Source organism: Zalophus californianus, chromosome 17 (genome assembly GCF_009762305.2).
Source record: "Zalophus californianus isolate mZalCal1 chromosome 17, mZalCal1.pri.v2, whole genome shotgun sequence".
Lineage (NCBI taxonomy): Eukaryota > Metazoa > Chordata > Mammalia > Carnivora > Otariidae > Zalophus > Zalophus californianus.
This window is the reverse complement of record NC_045611.1, coordinates 36,138,090-36,161,779: the sequence shown is the minus strand read 5'-3', so window position 1 is coordinate 36,161,779 and position 23,690 is coordinate 36,138,090. Positions and strand designations below refer to the sequence as shown.

At 35.4% G+C, this 23,690-nt stretch overlaps 1 protein-coding gene across 1 annotated transcript in view; it reads right to left on the bottom strand.

Annotated features, from left to right (window-relative positions):
• ITFG1 (integrin alpha FG-GAP repeat containing 1) overlaps positions 1–23,690 on the bottom strand; it is a 327,184-nt gene that overhangs the window by 109,873 nt on the left and 193,621 nt on the right. The window contains exon 11 of the mRNA XM_027620347.2: positions 2,018–2,168. Within this exon, the coding sequence (XP_027476148.1) occupies positions 2,018–2,168 (151 nt within the window). The remainder of the gene's footprint in view (positions 1–2,017; positions 2,169–23,690) is intronic.

Below are 23,690 nucleotides of genomic sequence, written 5' to 3'. Positions count from 1 at the left end.
AAGAATTACTGAATTACTATATTGTATACCTGAAACTAATATTACACTGTATGTTAATTAACTGGAATTTACATAAAAACTTAAAAAAAACCCCCAAATCTTAGAATAATAAACAATAAACAAAATGAAAAAAATCTGTAATTTTAATCCCTGGGGATAACTGTTAACATTTTTGTATATTTCCTTCCAGTCATATTTGCCTGTATTTTTATTATAAAAGATTTATTATTTATTTTAGAGAAAGAGAGAGTGTGTGCAAGCAGGGGGAGGGGCAAAGGGAGAGGGAGGAACTCAAGCAGATTTCCTGCTGAGCGTGGATTCCCACGACCCTGAGATGCATGACCTGAGCAGAAATCAAGAGTTGGATGCCTAACTGACTGAGCCACCCAGGAGCTCCTGCATGAATTTATAAAGGCCTATGAAATGGACTGCTGAAGTGTTTTCAACTGTCAGAGAAAGAGAGCACTTTTTTATCTGTCCTGGTGACCATGACATATTAACATTATTGCTCCCTAAAAGAGGGAAGTCTTGCTTATTTTATTGGGGGGAAAAGGTATGCTCATTTAAATTTCCACTTTACTGATTATTTTATTTATTTATTTATTAAAATTGTTTTGATTATACTTGACATAAAATATTACGTTAGTTTGAGGGGTACAACATAGTGACTCAAGAGCATATCTTATGCTACGCTCACCCCAAGTGCAGTCCATTCCACTGATTCTTAATGATACTGATCATTTGCCATACTTTTTCATATATTAGCCACATGTGATTTTTCTGTAAATTGACTATGTTCTGTTTTTCCAGTGGTAGTTTTTGGTGACTTATATCAATTTGTGTAAACCCTTTTTATATTAAAGATACTATTTGACTCTTTCATAGTAAATTTATTTCCCAGATTTAAAAACAATTTGAAATTTTATTTTTTTTTTATGTACAGAAATTAAAAACTTCTTTGTAGGGGTGCCTGGGTGACTCAGGCAGGTAAGTGTCTGACTCTTGATTTAGGCTCAGATCATGATCTCAGGGCTGTGAGATCAAGCCCTGTGTCGGGCTCTGTGCTGGGTGTGGAGCCTTGCTTAGGATTCTCTCTCTCCCTCTCCCTTTGCCCCTTCCCCCTTCCTCTCTCTAAAAAAAATGATTTGTAGTCAATTCTGTTGATTTTTCCCCTTATGATATTTTTGTCAATTACTTTTATGCACCCCTCCCTCTTCCTCTCTCTAAAAAAAATTATTTGCAATAAATTCTCTTGATTTTTCCCCTTATGATACTTCTGTTAATTACTTTTATGCTTGTCAAATTCATATAATTGAGAATCAGCCTGTTAGAACAAAACCAAACCAAACCAAAAATGTTACAACCAAACCAAACCAAAACCAAAAATTATGTTAGGAGGAGACATAAATGTCCTGATGGACAATGAATTTTTTAAAAAATAATCAAGCTATTTTACAAGGATGTACTGTGATATATTAACTCTAGGATTTAACACATTTTTATCAGAATTTATTATTTTTCTGAGTGGTAAACTGGCTTTTCACATTAGAATGGAGGAAACCAGGGCCCTGGGGGCCTTTCATTGTCACCTGGCAACTGAAGACAGTCACAACCATCTGTGGCAAGAGATACTCCTTCTAGTTCACAAAGTTAAAAGGGGGTACTGCCTTTACTCTTCTGTGATCTTGTACAGGTTCAAGAATCTGTTCTCTGTTGGCTGTGCTTCTGTCTACCAGTGCACATGCACATTTGCCAGCCTCAGAACATGATTCTCTAGCGGTTTAATCTAAATAGCACAAAATGAGATAAAGGTGTTTTCATATTTCACTGTACTGATCAGCTAGTAGTGTCAATAAATTTGTTCCCTGTGCCATTTAACATTAAAAGGGGTTTTCTTTAATTAACTCATTTGCTTTCATTATCTCCTCTACATTTTCTGGTCAAATAGAGTGAAGTGAAAGTGAGATGAAGTGGATAGCAATTAGACTCCACACACAGAGGAGAGCTCTGAACTCACATCTTCATAAATGTCAAAGAAGGTGGCAACCATGGCATCTCTGATTTGATTTAGGTCCATCAGCTCCCAGTAGACTTTAAACATACGATGTGCCCCCTCACAGCTTGCATTATTACAAGGAACATTCTCCAGTAAAAAGGCCTGCTGATTACTGTAAGATAAAGGAAAGGCATTTAGTTAACAGAACGCATCAGTGCTGTGTAGTATCAGTTGTGCTGTATTTCCTAGAATTAAAGAGATGATAAATAGTATATAGTGAAATGACATGAAACCCCCTACATTTTATTGATAATTGTACTGTGTCATAAAAAAATTAAATTGTTGGCTATCCTATGTGAGCCTTCGGCAAAAATTCTCTGAGGCTACCTGGTTGCTGACCTCTTTCCTCTTACATGGAGTTTACAGGTGCATCCCTTCTTCCACCCTGTGGTTCTATTACTGAGTTCCTGGACACTGTCATTATCCCTTCTGATGTGTATAGCTCCTCAGATGAGTATATGCATTTTCTTTTATTATTATTATTATTTTAGATTTTATTTATTTATTTATTTGAGAGAGAGAGCATGAGAGGGGGGAAGGTCAGAGGGAGAAGCAGACTCCCTGCTGAGCAGGGAGCCCGATGTGGGCCTCCATCCCGGGACTCCAGGATCATGACCTGAGCCGAAGGCAGTCGCTTAACCATCTGAGCCACCCAGGCGCCCTATTTTATTATTTTTTTAATAAAGATTTTATTTATTTATTTGACACAGAGAGAGAGACAGAGAGAGAGCACAAGCAAGGGGAGCGGCAGGCAGGCAGAGGGAGAGGGAGAAGCAGGCTCTCCGCTGAGCAAGGAGCCCCATGCGGGGCTCGATCCCAGGACCCTGAGATTATGACCTGAGCCGAAGGCAGCTGCTTAACCGACTGAGCCACTCAGGCACCCCAAGTATATGCATTTTAAATGGAACCACCTGATATCCCCAAGTCTTGGAAACCCAAAGAGTGAATTTATAATACAATTTCAACTTCCAGACAGGCAGTAGGGAGGATACTGCTGAGCTTCTCTTAGACAAAAGCACTGTACTTTCCATAGTTATGAAGTCCTCCCTCTTATATGCTACTCTGTAGGCAGAGTGGTTATGAGCTTAGATTCTGGAGCCAGATTACCTGGATTCAAATCCTGACTGTCATTTAGTAGCTATGTGACCTTGACTAAATTAATGAAGACTCATATCCTTATTTGTAAACCGAGTAATTAGAATACTTATAGGATTGTTGTAAAAATGAAAAACTGGGGGCGCCTGGATGACTCAGTTGTTAAGCGTCTGCCTTTGGCTCAGGTCATGATCCCAGGGTCCTGGGATCGAGCCCTGCATCAGGCTCCCTGCTCTGCAGGAAGCCTGATTCTCCCTCTCCCACTCTCCCTGCTGTGTTTCCCTCTCTCGCTGTGTCTCCTTCTGTCAAATAAATAAATAAAATCTTTTAAAAAAATGAAATAAAGATTGTGAAGTATTAGAACTATTCCTGTCATCCAGTTAGATCCAGTTGGAACTCAATAAAAGTGTTTATATTATCATCATTCTTATTTTTTTTAAAGATTTTATTTATTTATTTGAGAGAGAGAATGGTAGAAAGAGAGCATGAGAGGGAAGAGGGTCAGAGGGCGAAGCAGACTCCCTGCTGAGCAGGAAGCCCGATGCGGGACTCGATCCCGGGACTCCAGGATCATGACCTGAGCCGAAGGCAGTCGCTTAACCAACTGAGCCACCCAGGTGCCCATCATCATTCTTATTTCTATAGTGCAATACCATGCCATGCAAAAATATTTCCTCTAGAAACAGGAGTAACTTTTGTAGTGTGATTTATGTAATGGTTCCTATTACAGGCATTTCCCAACGTATACAGTCCTTTAGTTCCCTCTACTTATACAAAAAATAATAGATTAAAGGTCTTAAATTTTACTACTGCTCAATTTTATGTAATAATAATAATTATTATTATTTTTGAGAGAGGGCGAGTGGGGGAGGGGAGGGGCAGAGGGAGAGAGAAAAACTTAAGCAGGCTCCATGCCTACCACAGAGCCTGACGTGGGGCTCGATCTCCTGACCCTGAGATCATGACCTGAGCCGAAATTGAGTTGGACACTTAAATGACTGAGCCACCCAGATGCCCCTCTAATTATTTATTTATTTATTTATTTATTTAATTTATCTTATAATGATTTTTTTCAAATTTATTTTTTGACAGAGAGAGAGACAGCGAGAGAGGGAACACAAGCGGGGGGAGTGGGAGAGGGAGAAGCAGACGTCCCGCTGAGCAGGGAGCTGGACATGGGGCTCGATCCCAGGACCCTGGGATTATGACCTGAGCTGAAGGCAGACACTTAACGCCTGAGCCACCCAGCGCCCCATCTAATAATTATTTTAAATAAAACTAAAAGGACAGTTCTTTTGAAAATTTTTCATATTTCATATGTAAATATTACTTTGGGTCTGGACAATTTGTAAAAGAAAAAAAGCTCTATTATAAGGAAAATTTCTTAGTGTTTGTAATACACTAAGGGAACCTAATGTATAAAATTTTCAATGTGCATTATGTACCAAATATATGATTGACTTCAAATTATTTTTCTAGATAAAAATTCCAACACAAATAGTTCCTAAGAACAATTCATTCACAAAGAGAAAAAAAAACCTCCCAGATTATAACAATTACCTGAAAAATGTTGAGGTGACTTTGCTCAGGACCTAACATAATTTCCAGGTAATTTAACCATCCTACCTTTTTAGCTAAAGAATTTTACTAGATATTTCACAGAAATGAAGAATATTCTGTTATTAGGAGATTATATTAAAACATGAGAACATGAGATAAAAGAAGCCTTTCTAACTCGCCGACCTTTTTAGTGACTGTGCGCCACTGACTTCCCTTCTCAAAGTGCATCAATTTCATTATTAGAACTATGGCTGCAATTTCAAATACACAACACAACCTAAACAGAAACTCTAACTGCAGTTTTACAATTTAAAATGTCATTTTAATTTTTGATACGAGTTTGTAAAGATTATAAATGCCATGAACCATGGCTCTTGTCTCATTGCTCACTATATTGGTTTTGCACTATGGAACTTGGGGTCTGTAAATTTTCAGTTAAGTTTTACTAAAGCCTACACACATAGCCCAACATCTCACTTTTATAAATGAAATTCCATTTAACCACAGGAGGGAAGAACCTTGATCTATTTGGGTTGGAAATCCATGAGAAGAAATGATCTTGCTTCTTTTGAGTCTGTCTCTTGCTGTGTTAGTGGCAATTACAACCAGTTTATCTTTTTCAAAACTTTTTTTCAAAACTTACAGTTATTGTAAAATTCAAGTAATAGAGACATTTAAAAAAATGAAATTCATCCTTTCCAGGGACAACCATTGTTAATAATTAGGTATACATCTTTCCAAACCTTCTTCTGGGAACATACAAATATTTAAGTATATATATCCTTAAAAAAACCCATTTGGGTTCTACTACACAGATTTTTCTACAACTTATTTCTTTACATTCAATAATATAGCATACACAGGGCAAAGGGATATATCGTCTGAATGAGGACTTCTGATATCTATTTTGAAAAGTCCCCTCAGAGAAGTTGTACTAGATTGTATCTCCCAGCAGCAGCCCATCAAATTGCCTGTTTCTCCACACGTGCTTTCTTTTCAATGGATACTCCACAATACGGCTAAGCCATCACTAGTTTTAATACCCTGCTTTTGATAGGCAGTCTTCAATTGTTCTCCATTACAGCGTACCACACATTCACACACATATAAATGTTATTTTCCCTTGGGAATTTGTACAAAGATTTCCAAATGATAGTCATCTGGTCAAAGAATATGCATATTTTAAATGTCCATAGGTAAAGCTAAATGGTCCTCTTAAAAAGGTACCAATTTGTATTTCTAGTAGTGTATAAGTATATCCTCCATATCTTGCCAATATTAGTGTTATTGCTTCTTATGGTTGCCAATTGGGTAGCTTAAAAATCTCATTCTCCTGATTATAAGAGCAGCTATTAGTTTAAAAAAATTTTTTTAAAAAGATTTTATTTATTTATTTATTAGAGAGAAAGAGAGTGTGTGAGCCGGTGGAGGGGTGGTGGGGGGAGAGGAAGCGGGAAGGAATCCCAAGCAGACTCCAAGCTGAGCGTAGAGCCCTGATGTGGGGCTTGATCTCAGGACCATGAGATTATGACCTGAACGGAAGCCAAGAATGAGACACTTAACCAACTGAGCCATCCAGGCGTCCCTGAGTATTATTTTTATAATTATCAGCTATTTGTGTTTCTTCTGGGAATTGGCACTTAAGTATATTTTTTAAATCACTGATTTTTAGGACATCTCTGATTGTTAGGGGGTATTAACACCTTACCTGTTAGTCTGATATCATTATTTGTAACACAAGGGCAAAAATAGTATATTAATTCAAATGGCTGTTGTAAGGATTAAATGAGAAAGTACATGATAAAGAGTTCAGTAAAGTGCCTGAAACATAGCACAACATACATTCAGTATTTGCTGTGATGATGATGATTATTATTATATGTGATGTTATTACTGATATATGGCAAACATTTTGCCCCAGCCTTTTATTTTGTTTTAAAAATTTGTGGTGTTCTTCACTGAAAAGTTTATAACATTACATAGTCATTTATGTCAATATTTTTATTCATGGCACTGTAAGAAATGTTGAAGTGAGTCTATCATGCAGATGGAAAATGAAACCAGATGAATACTACATTTACACAAAGGAATGAAGAGCAGTGAACATGTTAAATATGTAGGAAGATAAAAAATATTTTTTCTTATTATTGAAGCCTCTTTAAAGATAACTGATACTTAAACACAGTGTGATGTGAATGACATACGGAGATAGAGCATGTGTGAAATGGCAGCACCAAGGCCAGGAGGAGGGAAATGAAAATGTGCTATTGTACGGCTCTTCAACTGGAAGTGAAGCGGTGCGATATTGTTTGAAGACAGATTGGGATAATTTAAAGATGCATCCACTAAAATGATAAGATTTATAGTTAATAATTAAACAAAAAAGACAAAATGGAATCATAAAAAATGCTCACCTAATTCAAATAAAGGCAGGAAGGGGAAAAGGCAATGCTGCTGGTGGAGTGTAAATTGGGGCAGCAACTATAGCAAGCAGTACGGAGGCTCCTCAGAAAAATTAAACGCAGAACCATCATATAATACAGCAATCCCACTTTTTGGGTAGATATTGAAGGAACTAAAATCAGAATCTCAAAGAGATATTTGAAGTTCTGTGTTCACTGCAGTAATATTTACAATAGCCAAAATATGGAAACAGTCTAAATGTCTATCAATTGATGAATGGACACAGAAAATGTGGCATGCATGTGTGTGTGTCTATACCTTGCAATATTATTCAGCCTTAAAAAAGAAAGAGACATTTGGAACAACAAGGATGAACCCAGAGGAAATTATGCTAAATGAAATAAGGCAGATACAGAAAGACAAATCCTACATGATCTTATATGTAGAATCCAAAAACAATGATCTTAGAGAGTAGCATGGTGGTTGCCTGGGGTGGCATTTTCAGTTATAAGATAATTAAATTCAGAGGGTCTAATGTACAGCATGGTGACTACAGTTAACAATACCGTATTGTGTACTGAAAGTTGTTACGAGAATAAAGTTTTAATGTTCTCACTATAACAACATGAACAAGAAAATGGTAATTACATAAGAAGGATGTTAACTAACTTTAATGGAGTAAACATTTTGCAATATACATGCATAATGATGTTTATCATCACACTGTACACCTTAAATTTACAGGATGTTATATGTAAGTTATATCTCATAAGGATGAAGAAAAGAAATTAATAACAACATTCAAAAAATCTCCAAATAATTGGATATTAAATGAAACACTATTACTAAAAATCCATAAGTAAAAGAGGGAATCAAAAAGGAAATTACAAAGTACTTTGAACTTGATGAAAATGAAGACACACATATCAAGTATTTGTAGTATGTCACTAAAATAGTTTTTAGAGGCAAATTTATAGCACTAAGTACTTTATTAGAAAAGAAGAAAAGCCTCAAAACAGTGACCTCAGTTTCTTTCCTAAGAAATAGAAATAGAAGAGCAAATGAAATGTGAAATAAGCAGAAGAAAGGGAATAATAACACAGAGGAAAGCAATGAAGTAGAAAACAAAAACAACAGAGAAAATCAATGAAACCAAAAGATGGTTGTTTCTGAAGAAAATTTTAAAACTGATAAACCTTCAACTAAAATGGAGGAAGACACAAAAGTATAATTATGGTGAATGAGAGAGGTAACACAACTACAGAGTTTACTGGTATTAAAAGATAATAAAGGAATGTCACAAAAAACTTTGTACCAATGTAATTGACAAATTAGATAAAATGAACAAGTTTCTTGGAACTCACAAGTTACCAAAGCACACTGAAGATGAAATGGATAAAGAAAGAAATTGAAATTGTAGTTTTATATCTTCTAAAAAAGTCTGAAAAAATCCAGGCCCAGATGGCTTCACTTATTATTCTACTAAATATTTAGAGAAGAAATAACACCAATTCTACACAAACTGCTCAGAAAAGAGATGAGGGAGACACGCTTCCCAACTCATTCTGTGACACTGAATTATACATGAAAATTAGACATCACGAGAAAACTACAGACTAATATTCCTCATGAACACAGATGGAAGTATTTTAACAAAATTCTAGTAAATTGGATCTAACAGTACATTTGGATTTTGCTTTGCACAGTACAGTGTTCACTGAAACTTGTGCATTTTGGAACCATGTCTTTGCTTCATGATTTGCCAGAGAACCATGTAAAGAGAGGACATGGCTCTGATATGGACATGTTTCAGTGACCAAAGTACCTTGCAAAGTGAAGACTATGGATACATAAAAAAGATAAAAATTATGACCAACTAGGGTTTACTGCAGGAATGCAAAGTTGCTTTAATATTTTAAAATAAATCAGTGTGATTCAGTAGATTAATAAAAACAGGAAAACCATACAATCATCTCAATAAAGAGAGAGAAATTATTTGACAAAATCCAATTTGGATCTAAACTCTCGGCAAACTAGGAATAGAAGGAACTTTCTCAACATGATGTAGGGCATCTACAGAAAACCTACAACAAACACCATACTAATGATGAAAGACTGAATGTTGTTCTTCTAAGATCCTTGCTTCTACAAGGCAAGGATGTATGCTTTCACCACTTCCATTCAACATTGTACTATAGGTTCTAGCCATTGCAAATAAGAAGAAAAACAATCAAAGGTATCCAGATTAGAAAAAAGTGAAACCGTCTTTATTTATAAATTATAAGGCCACCTCTTTAGAAAACCCTATAATATCTAGAAAAAAACACACAGAACTAATCAGTTGCGCTAGGTAGCAGAACACAGATGATATATAAAAGTCAACTGTATTTCTATATATTTGCAAACAACAATCAGAAATTGAGGGGCACCTGGGTGGCTCAGTTGGTTAAATGGCTGCCTTCAGCTCAGGTCATGATCCTGGGGCCCTGGGACTGAGCCCTGAGTTGGGCTCCCTGCTCAGTGGGGATCCTGCTTCTCCCTCTGCCTCTGCCTCTGCCTGCTTGTGGTCTCTCTCTGTCAAATAAATAAATAAAACTTTAAAAATAAATAAATACTTCATTCCTTAAAAAAAATTGAAATAAAAAAGTACCAGTGATAAATCACAAAATGAAATACTTAGGTATCCGACAAAAGAAGTATAATGAAAGCTATAACATGTGGTGAAAAAATAGACACACAAACACACAGACACAGAGTTCATGGGTTCAAAGACTCAGTATTGTTAGGATGTTAACTATCCCCACACTGATTTACAGAGTCAATGTACAGAAGTTGCCCCTTATCCATGGTTTCACTTTCAGTAGTTTTGGTTACTCCCGGTCACCTGTGGTCCAGGAGGAGATGATCCTACTTCTGACATATATTAAAAGCTCAACTGTAGCCTAACACTACATCACAATGTCTGCATCATTCACTTCACTTCAACTTGTCATGTAGGGATTTTGTCATCTTACATGATCACAAGAAGGGTGAGTACAGCACAATAAAATATTCTGAGAGACAGAGACCACATTCATATAACTTTTATTATAGTATATTACAATTCTATTTTATTATTAGTTATTACTGTTAATCTACTGTGCTTAATTTAGATATTAAATTTTATCATAGTTTTATGTATGTACAGGGAAAACAATATACATGGTTCAGTACCATCAGCAGTTTCAGGTATCCATCAGGGGTCTTGGCACATAGTCCCCATGGATAAAGGGGAGAGGGATATTGCAGTATCAATCCAAATTTCTGCAGACTTTAAACAATTTTTTTTGGCAAAAACTGAAAATAGCCTAAAATTGATAGAAAATACCAAAGATCTAAAATAGTCAAAATAACTTTGAAAAAGAATAATGTTGGAGGACTTAGACTATCTGAATTTACTACTCATTATAAATAAACAACAGTCAAACCGTGTGGTATTGCTGCAAAGATAAACAACAGATCATTGGAACAGAAAAGAGTGAAGAAATATACCCACTGAAATACATATGGCCAATCGATTTTCTTCAAAGTTCAAAAGCAACTGAGTAGAAAAAGAATTCTTTTCTTCTTCTTCCTTTTTTTTAAAGAAATTCTTTTCAATAAATGGTTCTGGAACAGTTTACAAAGACATAAACTTGGATCCATATCTTGTAGCATATAGAAATATTAACTCAAAATGGATCATAGACCTACATGTAAAATGTAGGACTTAAAAAAAATTCTAAGGGAGGGCATAACTCATTGTGACTGAGTTAGGTAAAGATTTCTTAGATATGACACTAAAAATCACAATCCATAAAAGAAAAATTGATAAATGGACTTTTAAAAATTAAGCACTTCTTGCCCTTTGAAAGACACACCGTTCAGAGTACAAAGAGACAAGCCAGAGATGAAAAAAAATATTTGCAAATAATAATAGTAAAGGATTTGCATATAAAGAACTTTCAAACTCAATTAAGAAAACAAATATCCCAAAGAAAATATGGGCAAAAGATTTGAACAGACACTTCATCAAAGATCTATGAAAACCAAATTAATTACATGAAAAGATATTAAAAAATCATCAGTTATTAGAGGAATTGAAATTAATGCTACACAGAGCTACACTACCAATAAAATAACTGAAGTTAAAAAGACTGACCATATCAATGTTGAAAATGTGAACCAACTGGAACTGTTTGGCATTTTCTTAAAAAGTTAAACACACACCTTCCCGAAGACCAGATATTCTATTCCTTTATTTGCCCAAGACAAATAAAAGCTGTCTACACAATGACTTTTACAAGAGTTATCATAGCAGATTATTCGTAATAACCAGATCTGATAAAAACCCAATGTCCAGCAACATGTAAATGGATATAATAATATCTGTACATTGGAATACCCCTCAGCCATAAGCAGCAATGAACTAAAATGCATGTAACAGTATGGATGAATCTCAATATTATATGCTGAGTAAAAGAGCCCAGACATAAAGAGCATATAATCCATGATGTCATTGATATAAAATAGTAGAAAATGCAATCTAATCTACAGAGACAAAAGGAAAACTGGTGGTTGCCTGTGGGATCAGGGAAGGGTGAAAGGGGTGGAAGGACTGGAAGGGTAGATTACCAAGGATTAAAAAGAAACTTTTACGAGTTCTGTATATGCTTTTTATCTTGATTGTAGTGGTATTTTTATAGGTGGTATATGTCAAAACTTATCAATGTTCACACTTTAAAGATGTGCACTTTGTGTCAATTAAACCTCAATAAAACTTTTTAAAATAGATGTTACTCCTTCAGGAGAAAAAGCAAAAACACAAGCAACAAAAGGAAAACTAAATTTGACATCAACAAAATGCAAAACATTTGTGCTTCAAATGACACCATCAAGAAAGTGAAAAGGAAAGTGAAAAGATGACTCAGCATGAGAAAAAACTTGCATATCCTATATCTGTCGAGGGACTTGTATGTAGATTATATAAAGAATTCTTGTACCTCAATAATACAAAAGCAAATAACTCAATTTTAAATGTGGCAAAGGATCTAAATGAACAATTATTGAAGGTACAATGGCCAATAAGCACATGAAAAGAAGCTAAAAATCATTAGTCCTTAGGAAACTGCAAAACACAATGAGATAACATTTCATATTCATTAGGATGGCTACAATAAAAAAGACAAATGCTGGTAAGGATGTGGGAAAACTGGAACACTCATACACAGCTGGTGGGAAAGTAAAATGGTACAGCTGCTTTGGAAAACAGTCTGATAGTTCCTCAAAGGGTCAGACATAGAACTCCATTCTGAAGTATATTCCACTCCTAGGTATATCTCAGAGAAATGAAACACATCTCCACAAAAACTTGTATATGAATGTTCATAGTAGTATTATTCATAATAGCCCCAAAGTAGAAACAACACACATATCATGTTCATTCACATGATGAATGAATAAAATGTGGTATATCCATACAATGGAATTTATTCAAAGACAGAAAGAAATGAGGTACTGGTACATGCTATCAAATGGATGAACCTTGAAAACATTATGCTAAGTCAAACAAGCCAGTCATAGAATATCATGTATTGTTTGATTGCATTTACATGAAATATCCAGAATAGGCAAAACTAGAGAGACAGACTAGCAGTTTCCTAGGGCTGGTAAGATTTGAGACTGATGACGGTCTCCAGGGATTTCTTTTCAGGGTAATGAAAAATGTTCTGACATTGGGGTGATGGATGCACAACTTGGTGAATATACTAAAAGCCACTGAATAGTATACAGTGAATGGGTGAATTGTATGGTGTGTGAATTCTATCTCAATAAAGCTGTTAATAAAAAATAGAATTGCAGAAAATTTTAACCCATTAAAAAACCCATGGGAATTGTTTAAAAGATATAACATGTAAAATTCACATATCAAATGCCTCTTCTCTGAAGAGGCTGGTATTTATATATCTAGCATGCAGCCTTTTGAGGCTGATTTTAATTTCTCTTTCAAGTCTATAAAATTGGTGTTGTTTCTTGATACATTACCACTTGACAAAGCTAGGTTTATTCTAGGTTGTTAATATGCTGTGTGTGTCTGTCTTATTTCTCATTAAGCAAGGTAGCTGATGGATCATTTAACTTAAGTTTGATTTTCTCCCTGGCTGCTCTTAGAGCTTGTGTGTCCACTTTAGTCATTTCTATCTCCAGTGAGTTCTGCTCTTCTAGATTGTCTTTAACTCTCTTCCTCTTAATTCCCCAATTTCATTATCAGCCCAGGCTCATATGGAAGGAAAAGAGCTTCAATTTGAGGATATGTCTATCTTTCTGCGTAAACCTTAAGAAAGGCAGCTCTACACACAGAAGAAAAACAAATTAAGAAGAGAACCAAATACGTCCATTAGGAATCCTCTAAAAATAAAACAATTTTTTAATTTTTAAATTGCTGCTCTGAAACCATGCTGCCAGTTATTGGTAAATGCAGAATCCTCAGCTAATATAACAAGGTAAAACTTCACTTTGAAATACTAAAAATTATTGAAGTTTCTGTAGTATAGACTGACAACTGGAGATGTTCAAAAGAGTTGATAAATTTGATATCCAGAATAAAGTTCACTTGAGCTCTGGGTGTGAGGCGAATGTGATAACCACTACACTACGGAAACTCACTTGAGCTTTGGGTAAAAGCAGTACATTTATTCACCAAATAGCATCTAGGATATAAGATTCAGTGGGTAGAGAGTAAATGTTTCTTGAATGAAAGGAGGAAGCAAGCATGTTTTGTAGAGCAAGCCAAGTGAAAGGCAAAACTTAACAGGATGTAAGACTGACTGCTAAAAGTTCCTGTTAAATAAATGGTTAGAAAAGATTTTGTTATGTTTTAATATATCTTTATTCAAAGATGTCCTGTATACTGGTCAATTTGGTAGCCACTACATCTCCTTTCTGGGTATTATATTTGTGTTTTCTATTATGAAAAATCAAATATAATGGTCATTTTATCTGTTAGTTGGGCAATGATATAAACAGGATATTCAGAGTTCAAGAGTGAGAAATTCATGGACATACCACAACTTATAAAGTACACATGCAAAAGGAACAAAGATTGGTTAGGAAATTATACAGTTCTGGTTTAGTTGTTAATACTGTAGGATGCAGATGAATTGGACAAGGGGAAAAGGGAGAGGGAAAATGAGGAAAGAGATAGGGAAATGAAGGATGACCTCCACATTTCCGATTTGAGAAACTGAGTGAGCCACCACCTGAGATAACAGTACACTAAGAACAGGTTTAGGGGAGAGAAGATACTTTCAGGTTTGGGGTGCCATAGGTAGAGCATTCGGATAGTACATTTTTAAAAAAATTTTTACCTTCTTTATTGTTATTTCTAAAAATTTATTCATCTAATTATAGCCTAGATTTTGGACTTTGGAGAAAGGTTTTGTTTGAGGAAAGCCTTTCTTTTTTAACCCCTGCAATGCCAACCCCCCCAACCCCCCACCACCAAAAAAGAAAAGAATGTTCTAATTGTGTACCATCATGTGTCTAGAAAGAGCCCCACATATTGTGAATCTGGGGTCCTGGCTCTGATCCCAGTTCTGCCCCACATAGGGGCTGTGATTGTGGGAAAGTTGCTCCGTTTCCTGGAAATCATTTTCCCCATCCAAAAACTTAATGATTTCATCTCCTTCTCTGGTGTGTGAGGATTCAATTCAATGTCAACAATGCTAGGCAACCATTAACTGGATGTTCATAAGAAAGAAGCCTGCTGTTAAGCCAGGCTTGCAAGAGCCAGCTCTAAAGCCAGGAGCCTGGTTCAAAAATTACCTCTGCCCCTTCTGCTGTGACATTGCATAAATTGTTAACCTCTCTGGGCCTCAAACTGCACATGTATAGGAATGCTAAAGTCAGAATTGCTGTGGAAATCAACTGAGATGAGGGGGCCTAAAACATCCGAGCCTGTGGCTGGTGTATCACTCTTCGCCTAGAAGGGGAGGATCCATCAGGCACTAATATACACAAGTATAAGGTTGAGATAAAGGGATTTAAAAGTCCTAAGCTTATAAGTGGCAATTAAAATAGCCAAAGTAGATGATGAACATGCAGAGGAGAACAAAGGGCTGAGAATGGAACCCTAAGAAACACCAATATTTAAGGTGGCCAAGATGAAAAGGAGTTCTCAGAAGAGATGATATAGGAACAGTTAGAGAGGGTATAGAGAGAACCAACAGAGTTTTAAGAGTAAATCATCAACAACCAAATGCAGGCAAGAATCTGGTGACATAAAGATTGTGAAGTATCCACTGGATTTGTCAATTAGAAGCTATTGGGGCTAAATGAAAGGTTTAGAAGAGTGGAGTGGGCTAGTATGACAGGTTAAGGGTGAATCTGAGGTGATAAAGTAGAGACTGTCCAGAGTCACAATTTTTTTTTTCTAAGTTTGGAGAGACTTAAACCTATTTAAATAAAGAATGGGGGAAAAGAGGTGGAATGAGAAGATTTTGAAGGCAAAGGTGAGGGGGTACTTAGGTGGACTTGAAGTAGAGAGGGTATCATACAGGGACAGAGGAATCAATGAGGAAACTGTTACAGTAATTCAGAGTAAGGAGACAGTGACTTGATCTAGGGAGGCGGTAGTGATGATGAAAAGAAGGAAGCCTGAAATCACACTGTGAAAGCGGACTGTACCTGCCTGGTGGGGGACAAAGACAATTTAACTTTTCTAGGCTAAAATGATTGGGGCCATGATAATACTTTGCAGTAAACAGGGAATTATGAGAAAGGGTTGGCTATAAAGAGAAGGGGAGGAGGGATGATTATGGTTGGATAGTTACATGACAGAGAAGACCATGCGTGAGATATTGATCTGGGAGTTATTCACCTAGAAGTTAAGATGACTTGTGCTATAAATATGAATGAAACAGCCCAGGAGAGAAATGTAGGGAGTATTAATAGTTGAAGATCTACCTTGTGGAATGTCCTTGGGGGCAGATAAAAGAGTAAAACAAAAAACAAAACCAACAATTCAGTGATGGAGAGAAACCTGTCATTCGACATCAGAAATGATTTTTTTTTTTTAAAGATTTTATTTATTTATTCATGAGAGACAGAGAGAGAGAGGCAGAGGGAGAAGCAGGCTCCCAAGGAGGAGGGAGCCTGACGCGGGACTCGATCCCAGGACTCCAGGATCATGACCTGAGCCGAAGGCAGACGCTTAACCATCTGAGCCACCCAGGCGCCCAGAAATGATTTTTTTGAATATGTGAACTTAAGCCAAATATGAAATCTCATGTGATTTTTTTTTTAAGTTATGCTATAAGACAGTACAAGCATTCAATAACTGAAGGTTGGTTAAATTAACCTAATGGAATGTTTTACAATTATTAAAATAATAAAAGTAATAATTATTGACATAAAATTGTTCAAAATATGTAAAGTGAGGAAAGCATGTCACAAGACAGTATTAATTATATGATCTTGTTTTGTAATACAAACAAAATGTCCTGTACATACTCTTACACACACTCGTAAGCACACAGAGGCTTAGAGCAGGTTTTGGAAGGTGTATATCCAAGATTAATGGTGGTTGTCTATTGGTAGGCAGGGTTTTAGGTATGTTTTACTTAATTTCTTTTGATACGAATGTATATTTCTGTAGTAAGCAGAAAACAGTGTTTTCCTATAGTAACCAGTCACTCTCTCACATCACCTATTTTAACTCATTGCATAATCTTAGCTACCTTATATTTTTCCTATTTTTGATTTGCTTGTTTATTGCCTACTTTTCCCAAATTTTTCTCTCTTATTCACACTATATCTTTAGCATCCAAAGTTTGCTTCAATACAATAGGCACTCAATAAATATTTAAGTAAAAGTTAACAAGTAATGCTTTTCTAATAAAAATAAGCACTAAAAGATTAATTTGTTGTTAAATGCTGTTTCTCTTAGGAGAAGAGAAACCTCTATTTTAGAAGTGACCAATAAGTTAGAAGCAAAGGAAAATGGTGGAGATATAGTCTGCTTGATAGGGACTTTACCCCCCATAATAACACTCTGAATCTGAGGACAAACATTAATCTGGGCTGCCTGGTGAGATACCTCAGAAGGCCCAGAATAGCCCGGACTGTTGTACAAGAAAAGACTGAATGTGACAAGTCGATAGGACTCATTTTTATAAAAGCATAACCTCAGAACACACACAAATCTTGTGTCCTCCAGGTAAGCTCCTTGTGATGCTTTAGACTTATTTTAATGTCATTGCTTACAGTGTTTTTCTGATTCCGCTTTGTGGATGCCTTCAGAAACTGTTGAGTCTTTTGTCATCCTCAGTGATGGTAAATCTTCAATGTGAGCAGTAAATGTGAACTTAAGTGTTACAGTTAAGGTCAGTAAATAGGTTGGTTAGTATAATGCATGTACAAAATCAAAGTATATATGAAGCAGTGAGACTTATGTAAACCTGACTCTTTAATGGACTTATTTTTATTGAGATACAATTCATACACCATAAAGCTCACCATTTTAAAGTGTTCAATTTAGCAGTTTTTGGCATATTCACAAGGGTACACAACCACTGCCACTATCAAATTCCAGATTATTTTCATCACCCTCATATGAAATCCCGTATGCATTAGCCGTCACTCCCCATACAGGCAATTCTTACAGAAGAATTTTGGAAATGTTCTAAACATTACTAAAGAAATGTCTGTTCTATCAAGGTGACTTCTCTGGACAACTGACTCATCTGTATCTATTATTTTTAGATGAATACCAGTCATATACCTTTATATTTGTGGATACCAATGAAATTCAATCAACGAAAACAAATTGTTCTATTACCAGCCATATTTTCTTTTTACACCATGTTCTAAAACCAAATTCTATGAAATATCCATTAGTTCATAAAAAGTAAGAAATCCAATGTACTTGATTACCTGTGAGACAAAAGAACTAACCACATTTAAATTCAATTTTATCTTCTTGGGAAAGCTTGGTAACATGCTGAGTTAAGATAATTATGTATCTTTAAAAAAGGGCATTGTCCCATCAATGAGAATGCATTAAAATAAGATCAAAGAGGAATGTATACATAATCACCTATTAAACCCTTTATTAAGCAGACAACAAAACATTTAGATAATTAACTAAAACTCTGAAAGAAAAAGCAAATGTAACACAATTCGTGCTTCTATAAAACCTAAAACTTTTTCCTAGTCAGGTCTTTCTTGGACTTGAGTGACCCAACTTAAGATTTAAGCTCATCATCCTAAATTACTTTTTACCATTACTCAAAGGTAAGATAAAATTCTCTGTTCTTGGGAAAATGATGGCTTTAAAACTGCCAAGTAATGGCGTACCTATGATAATGAAAATTTATAGAAAATATCACTAAATAAACTATGACTCCCATGTTAGGATACTCATGCTAACAAATAACAAATTGTTGGAGATGTAGAATCTGGAACTACTGTGGGAAAGACCATCAGTTCACTGTATGTTCTATGGGAAAAAACCTGAGGAAGTGTGTTTAAATACCTAGTTATGATGCAATAGGAGCCTGAATTCTGTCATTCCATGATTTCTCCTTTGCTCTTTAGAACTCTTATTTCAAACTCTACAGCATATGAAAAATGACAATTATGTACCATTCTCACTTGGGTGATATACTTGGTTTCTGATGTTCACTTATCAGAAAGGAGGGGAGTTTCTAAAATCTCTGAACATTTTAAAAAGCATTTTAAAAGCTTGGTTAACATGGATTTTATATAAAAGATTTCTGTTATTTTAGCAGTTTCCCTTACTTGGATTCATGTTCCTAAAATCTTTTGATAAATTTCCCACAGTTACCTGTGCATGTATCAGTGTTATTCTCCTCTGTTTAGTTGACATTAGTTGTCCACCTCCTAAAAGGACTAAGACTGAATAATGTAATTTTTTGGAATGTGAGAATGAGAATCCCAGGTCTCTCCTCTGCTATTAAATTTCTTCAACTTAGCTGTTTTTGTATTACAAAGCGCACCATTTTGAAATGCCAATCATGAGCCCAAACCAAAATGCTAGCAAGCAAATATACTATAACAGGTATTTATAAAATATGGTACATTTTATATGATGGAGTTGTAACTTACACAAGCATAGGTGCTCAAATCAGTAAAGTGAAAATCATGTACATATTGGAGTTGATCCATATACATTTAATGTCCTGAATTCTACTATATGTGTAATGCTTGGCAGAATGAGGGAATAATATATAATCTTTTGTTCAATAATTCCAGAAATATAGTAAAAAGGCTAGAGAAATATATTTTCATATGTATTTTCTATCTCATTTTACAGTTTATGTGTAGGGAGGATTACACAAATCCATATATAAATATACAAATACATAAATATTTACAGGCGATTTAATGAATTTTTAAGAGTGATTTTTCCACTTTTAGACTGATTTCAAAGCCTAAATTATGATTCTGCCATATACCAAAATGCAAATAGTGATCATCTGTCATATACCAAAATGCAAATAGGATATGATTATGGGTGGTTTTACTTTTTATTTGTACTTTCTAAATTTCTATAATTTGAAGAATGTATAAAATAAAAAATACTATACTATGTTTACATTTATTTTTTAATATGTAACAGAAATCATGCCAGTAAAATATTAAAAAATAAACTACTCTTTTGAATAAAAACCTAATGTATGGTCATGAACAAATAAATGGTGTCAGAAAACACCATTACTACTCAACACTGTAATGAAAGTCCTGGCTAATGCAGTAAGACCAGAAAAAGAAGTAAGAGTTATAGCAATTCTATAGCAAGAGAATTAACTATCCTTATTTTCAAATGAAATGTCTATATACATGGGAAATCCAACAGAATATATAAGCTATTAGAATAAAGGAATAAAGATTGGTGAATAATAAGATCCATATGCCAAAATCAACAGTCTTCTCACATATCAATAATAATCATTAGAAAATTAACAGGAAAATCTCATTCACAGTAATAACAAAATCTCTAAGCTATCAAGGGGCACTTTAATGAAAGATGTGTAGCAGTTTCATGAAGATAATTTCAAAACATTACTATAGAATATTTAAAGAAAATATGAATTAGTGTTATGAACTGAAAGATTTGAAATCACAAATATGCCAATTCCTCACAAATTGATCAGTAAATACAATGTAATCAAATCAATCAAAGGCCCGACATAAGGTTCTTTTGGTCAAATAAGAAAAATTAATTTTAAAATTTATGTGGGGTAAACAAAAGGACAAGAACGATCAAGGTAATTCTTTCTTTTGGTTTTAAAAATTTTTTTAAAAATTTATTTGTCAGAGAAAGAGAGAGAGCACAAGCATGGGGAGTGGCAGGCAGAGCAGGCAGAGGGAGAAGCAGACTCCCTGCTGAACAAGGAGCCGATGTGGGACTTGATCCCAGGACCATGGGATCATGACCTGAGCTGAAGGCAGATGTTTAACTGAGCCGCCCAGGCATCCCAATCAAGGTAATTCTGAAGGAAAAAATTGCACAGGAAGATTTTCTCTATCACATATCAAAACTTATTTTATGTTTTTTTAAAGATTTTATTTATTTATTTTAGAGAGAGGGCGTGCACAAGTAGGGGGAGGGGCAAAGGGAGAGGGAGAGAGAATCTCAAGCAGACTGAGTGTGGAACCCGACATAGGGTTTGATCCCTCAACCCCAAGACCATGACCTGAGCCAAAACCAAAATTTGGACACTTCACCAATGGAGCCACACAGGCGCCCCTCAAAACTTATTTTAGAACTACAATAATTGACACAATGTGGAATCATACAGAGATTGACAAACAAGATAAGGCACCAGAATAGAAGGCACAGAAATAGAACCATGTACTTAGAGAAACTTGATATACAACAAAAGGGGCATCAAAATCAGTGGGGTAAAAAAGACTGCTCAATAAATTTGGAGACAATTAGTTATCCAAGAGGAGAAGAATATAATTAGATCCCTTTAATGCATGCAATACACAAAAATACATTTTTGGTCGATTAAAAGCCTATATGTGAAAACAAAAAATGTTAAAGTATTATGATAAAGTACAGGAAAATACCTTTATGGCCACAGGATATATCAGTATTACAGAGTAAGATCAAGTAAGCTTAGACTGCATATAAAATAACCTGTATTTATTCTACATAAACATTTTTAATATTAAACTGGATATAATTACCCCTATTCCCTGTAATTTTTTGTCACATAAGAAGAGTCTACTGAGTGCTAATGGTTATCATTAATATTGTGGTAGCTTACACACAATAATATATAAAACCATCTTGGATTATATATTTAATTGTACCACATAGGTCATAAAGGACACAAAATTATATTAAAACCAGTTTGCTTATTTATTAGAAATATAATCCATGCATTTTTCTGTTATAAAAAGTAAATATAAAAATATATTTGCAATGAGCACAAAACCTGGAAACTTAAAAAGGAAATTAGATATGGCCATTTTAATCTGCAATTTTAAATGGTAATAAGAAATGAAATTGTACTTGTAACTACAAATTTGAATTTTCAGGCTGTTAAGAATGAAATGACTTGATGATTTAGTCCAAAACTTTGCTATCTCCTATGGCAGCCTGTAGGCCACAGATGGCTACTGAGCAACTGAATTGTGGCTAAATTCTTTTTTTTCTTAGATTTTATTTATTTATTTGAGACAGAGAAAGTGAGCAAGAGAAAGAGCATGAGTGGGGTGGAGGGGCAGTGGGAGAGGGAGAAGCAGGTTCCTCGCTGAGCAAGGAGCCTGATGCAGGGCTCGATCCCAGGACCCCGGGACCATGACCCAAGCCAAAGGCAGACGCCTAACTGACTGAGCCACACAGGCACCCCTAGACTAAATTCTATAATGTAAAATACACAGTGGATTTGGAAGAATTAGTACACACTCATAAATTACACAGTACAATAACAAAACTGGGTTTTAAAGAGTATGCTATTTCCATTTCTTATTCTGTAAGAAGACTGTGTATGATGTGCAAGCATATTTATTTGAGCTCTTAGATTTGGGAGGGAGCTTGTGTTTCCAGTTCAAGTTCAGAATTGCCTATAAGCAATAAGAGTATCTTAGGCAAAAGGGTCACCTTTAAAGTTTATCACAAAATTATATATAATAACTAAAGCAGAAATCGGTTTCAACTTTATGTCCCGTTTATTCAAATACCTTCTTCTCCTGGTTTCCTGATATTCCTACTATCTAAAAGAGAGCTAAAGTTTATATCCATTCATTTCTGGGTCCTGAGTACTGTTTCTAGGCTTGCTTAAAGCAAACAATATTTAGAGAGATTACAAATGGAGATTCTGTGTGTGTCAGTACATAATACAGGATTCAGAGAGGTCTCAAGTGTATTTGAATGATGTGAAGCAAATGGGACAAAAAGGATTTCCTAGAGTAGCAGAGATTTGCAAGATGGAAGGAGTCATTTACAAATGTTTCTTTTTTTTTTTTTTTTCTTCAACACACAGAGAGAGACAGCGAGAGAGGGAACACAAGCAGGGGGCAGTGGGAGAGGGAGAAGCAGGCTTCCCGCTGAGTAGGGAGCCCGATGTGGGGCTCGATCCCAGGACTCTGGGATCATGACCTGAGCTGAAGGCAGACGCTTAATGACTGAGCCACCCAGACGACCCATTTACACATGTTTCTTACCAGACATAAGGACTGGTTTAGTCAGTCTGATTCAGAAACAGATCAGGCAAGTAGGGCTGCCTCATTCCTTATTTCAAATGGAAGAGTATTATGCACAAGTACCCGGAAGAGCCCAGGTGGAATGGGAGAGACACTAAGAGAAGAGAAGGGAAAAGAGGCAAGTGGACTTCTTTCTATCCCTGCCTGAACAGAAATTTGGCTGCTGTTCTTTTACAGACTTGTTACACTCAGGCTTAGATAAAAAATATTTCTGCATAGAAAACAATTGTGAAACTTGATATTTTGGAATCCCTGATGCTGCTACTGCAGGGAAAAAAAACCGGTAGTGGCAACTTGGAGGAAGGAAGAGCAGTACAATATGTGAGGGGAAAATAACCCAGCAACTAGAGTAGAAACAGTGATGATTATCAGCTAACAGAAATCAACATCACACGAAATACTCACTGACAACACAGCCATGTACAGTCTATGATAAGAGGATAACTTAAGAACTGGTGAGTACTTATGAAAGCCTTGAAATTTTATTCCAGGTTTAAGCTTCACAAAATCTTAGGAACCAGGCTACATACATTCTGAAGCTTATTGTTTTCTTACTGTTGAGTTTAGAGTTCTTTATACTATTATGGACAGAAGTCCTTTTTGAGTATGATATGCAAATATTTTCTCCTGGCCTGTGGCTTAAAAAAAATTTCCTTTTTTTTCTTTTGTAGAAGCAAAAGTTTTGAATTTTGATAAAGATCAACTTATCAGTTTTGTTCTTTTATTGACTGTTTTTTGATGTCATGTCTAAGAGCTCTTCATTTAACCCTAGGTCACAAAAGTTTTCTCTGTTCTCTTCTAAAAGTTTTGTACTTTTACA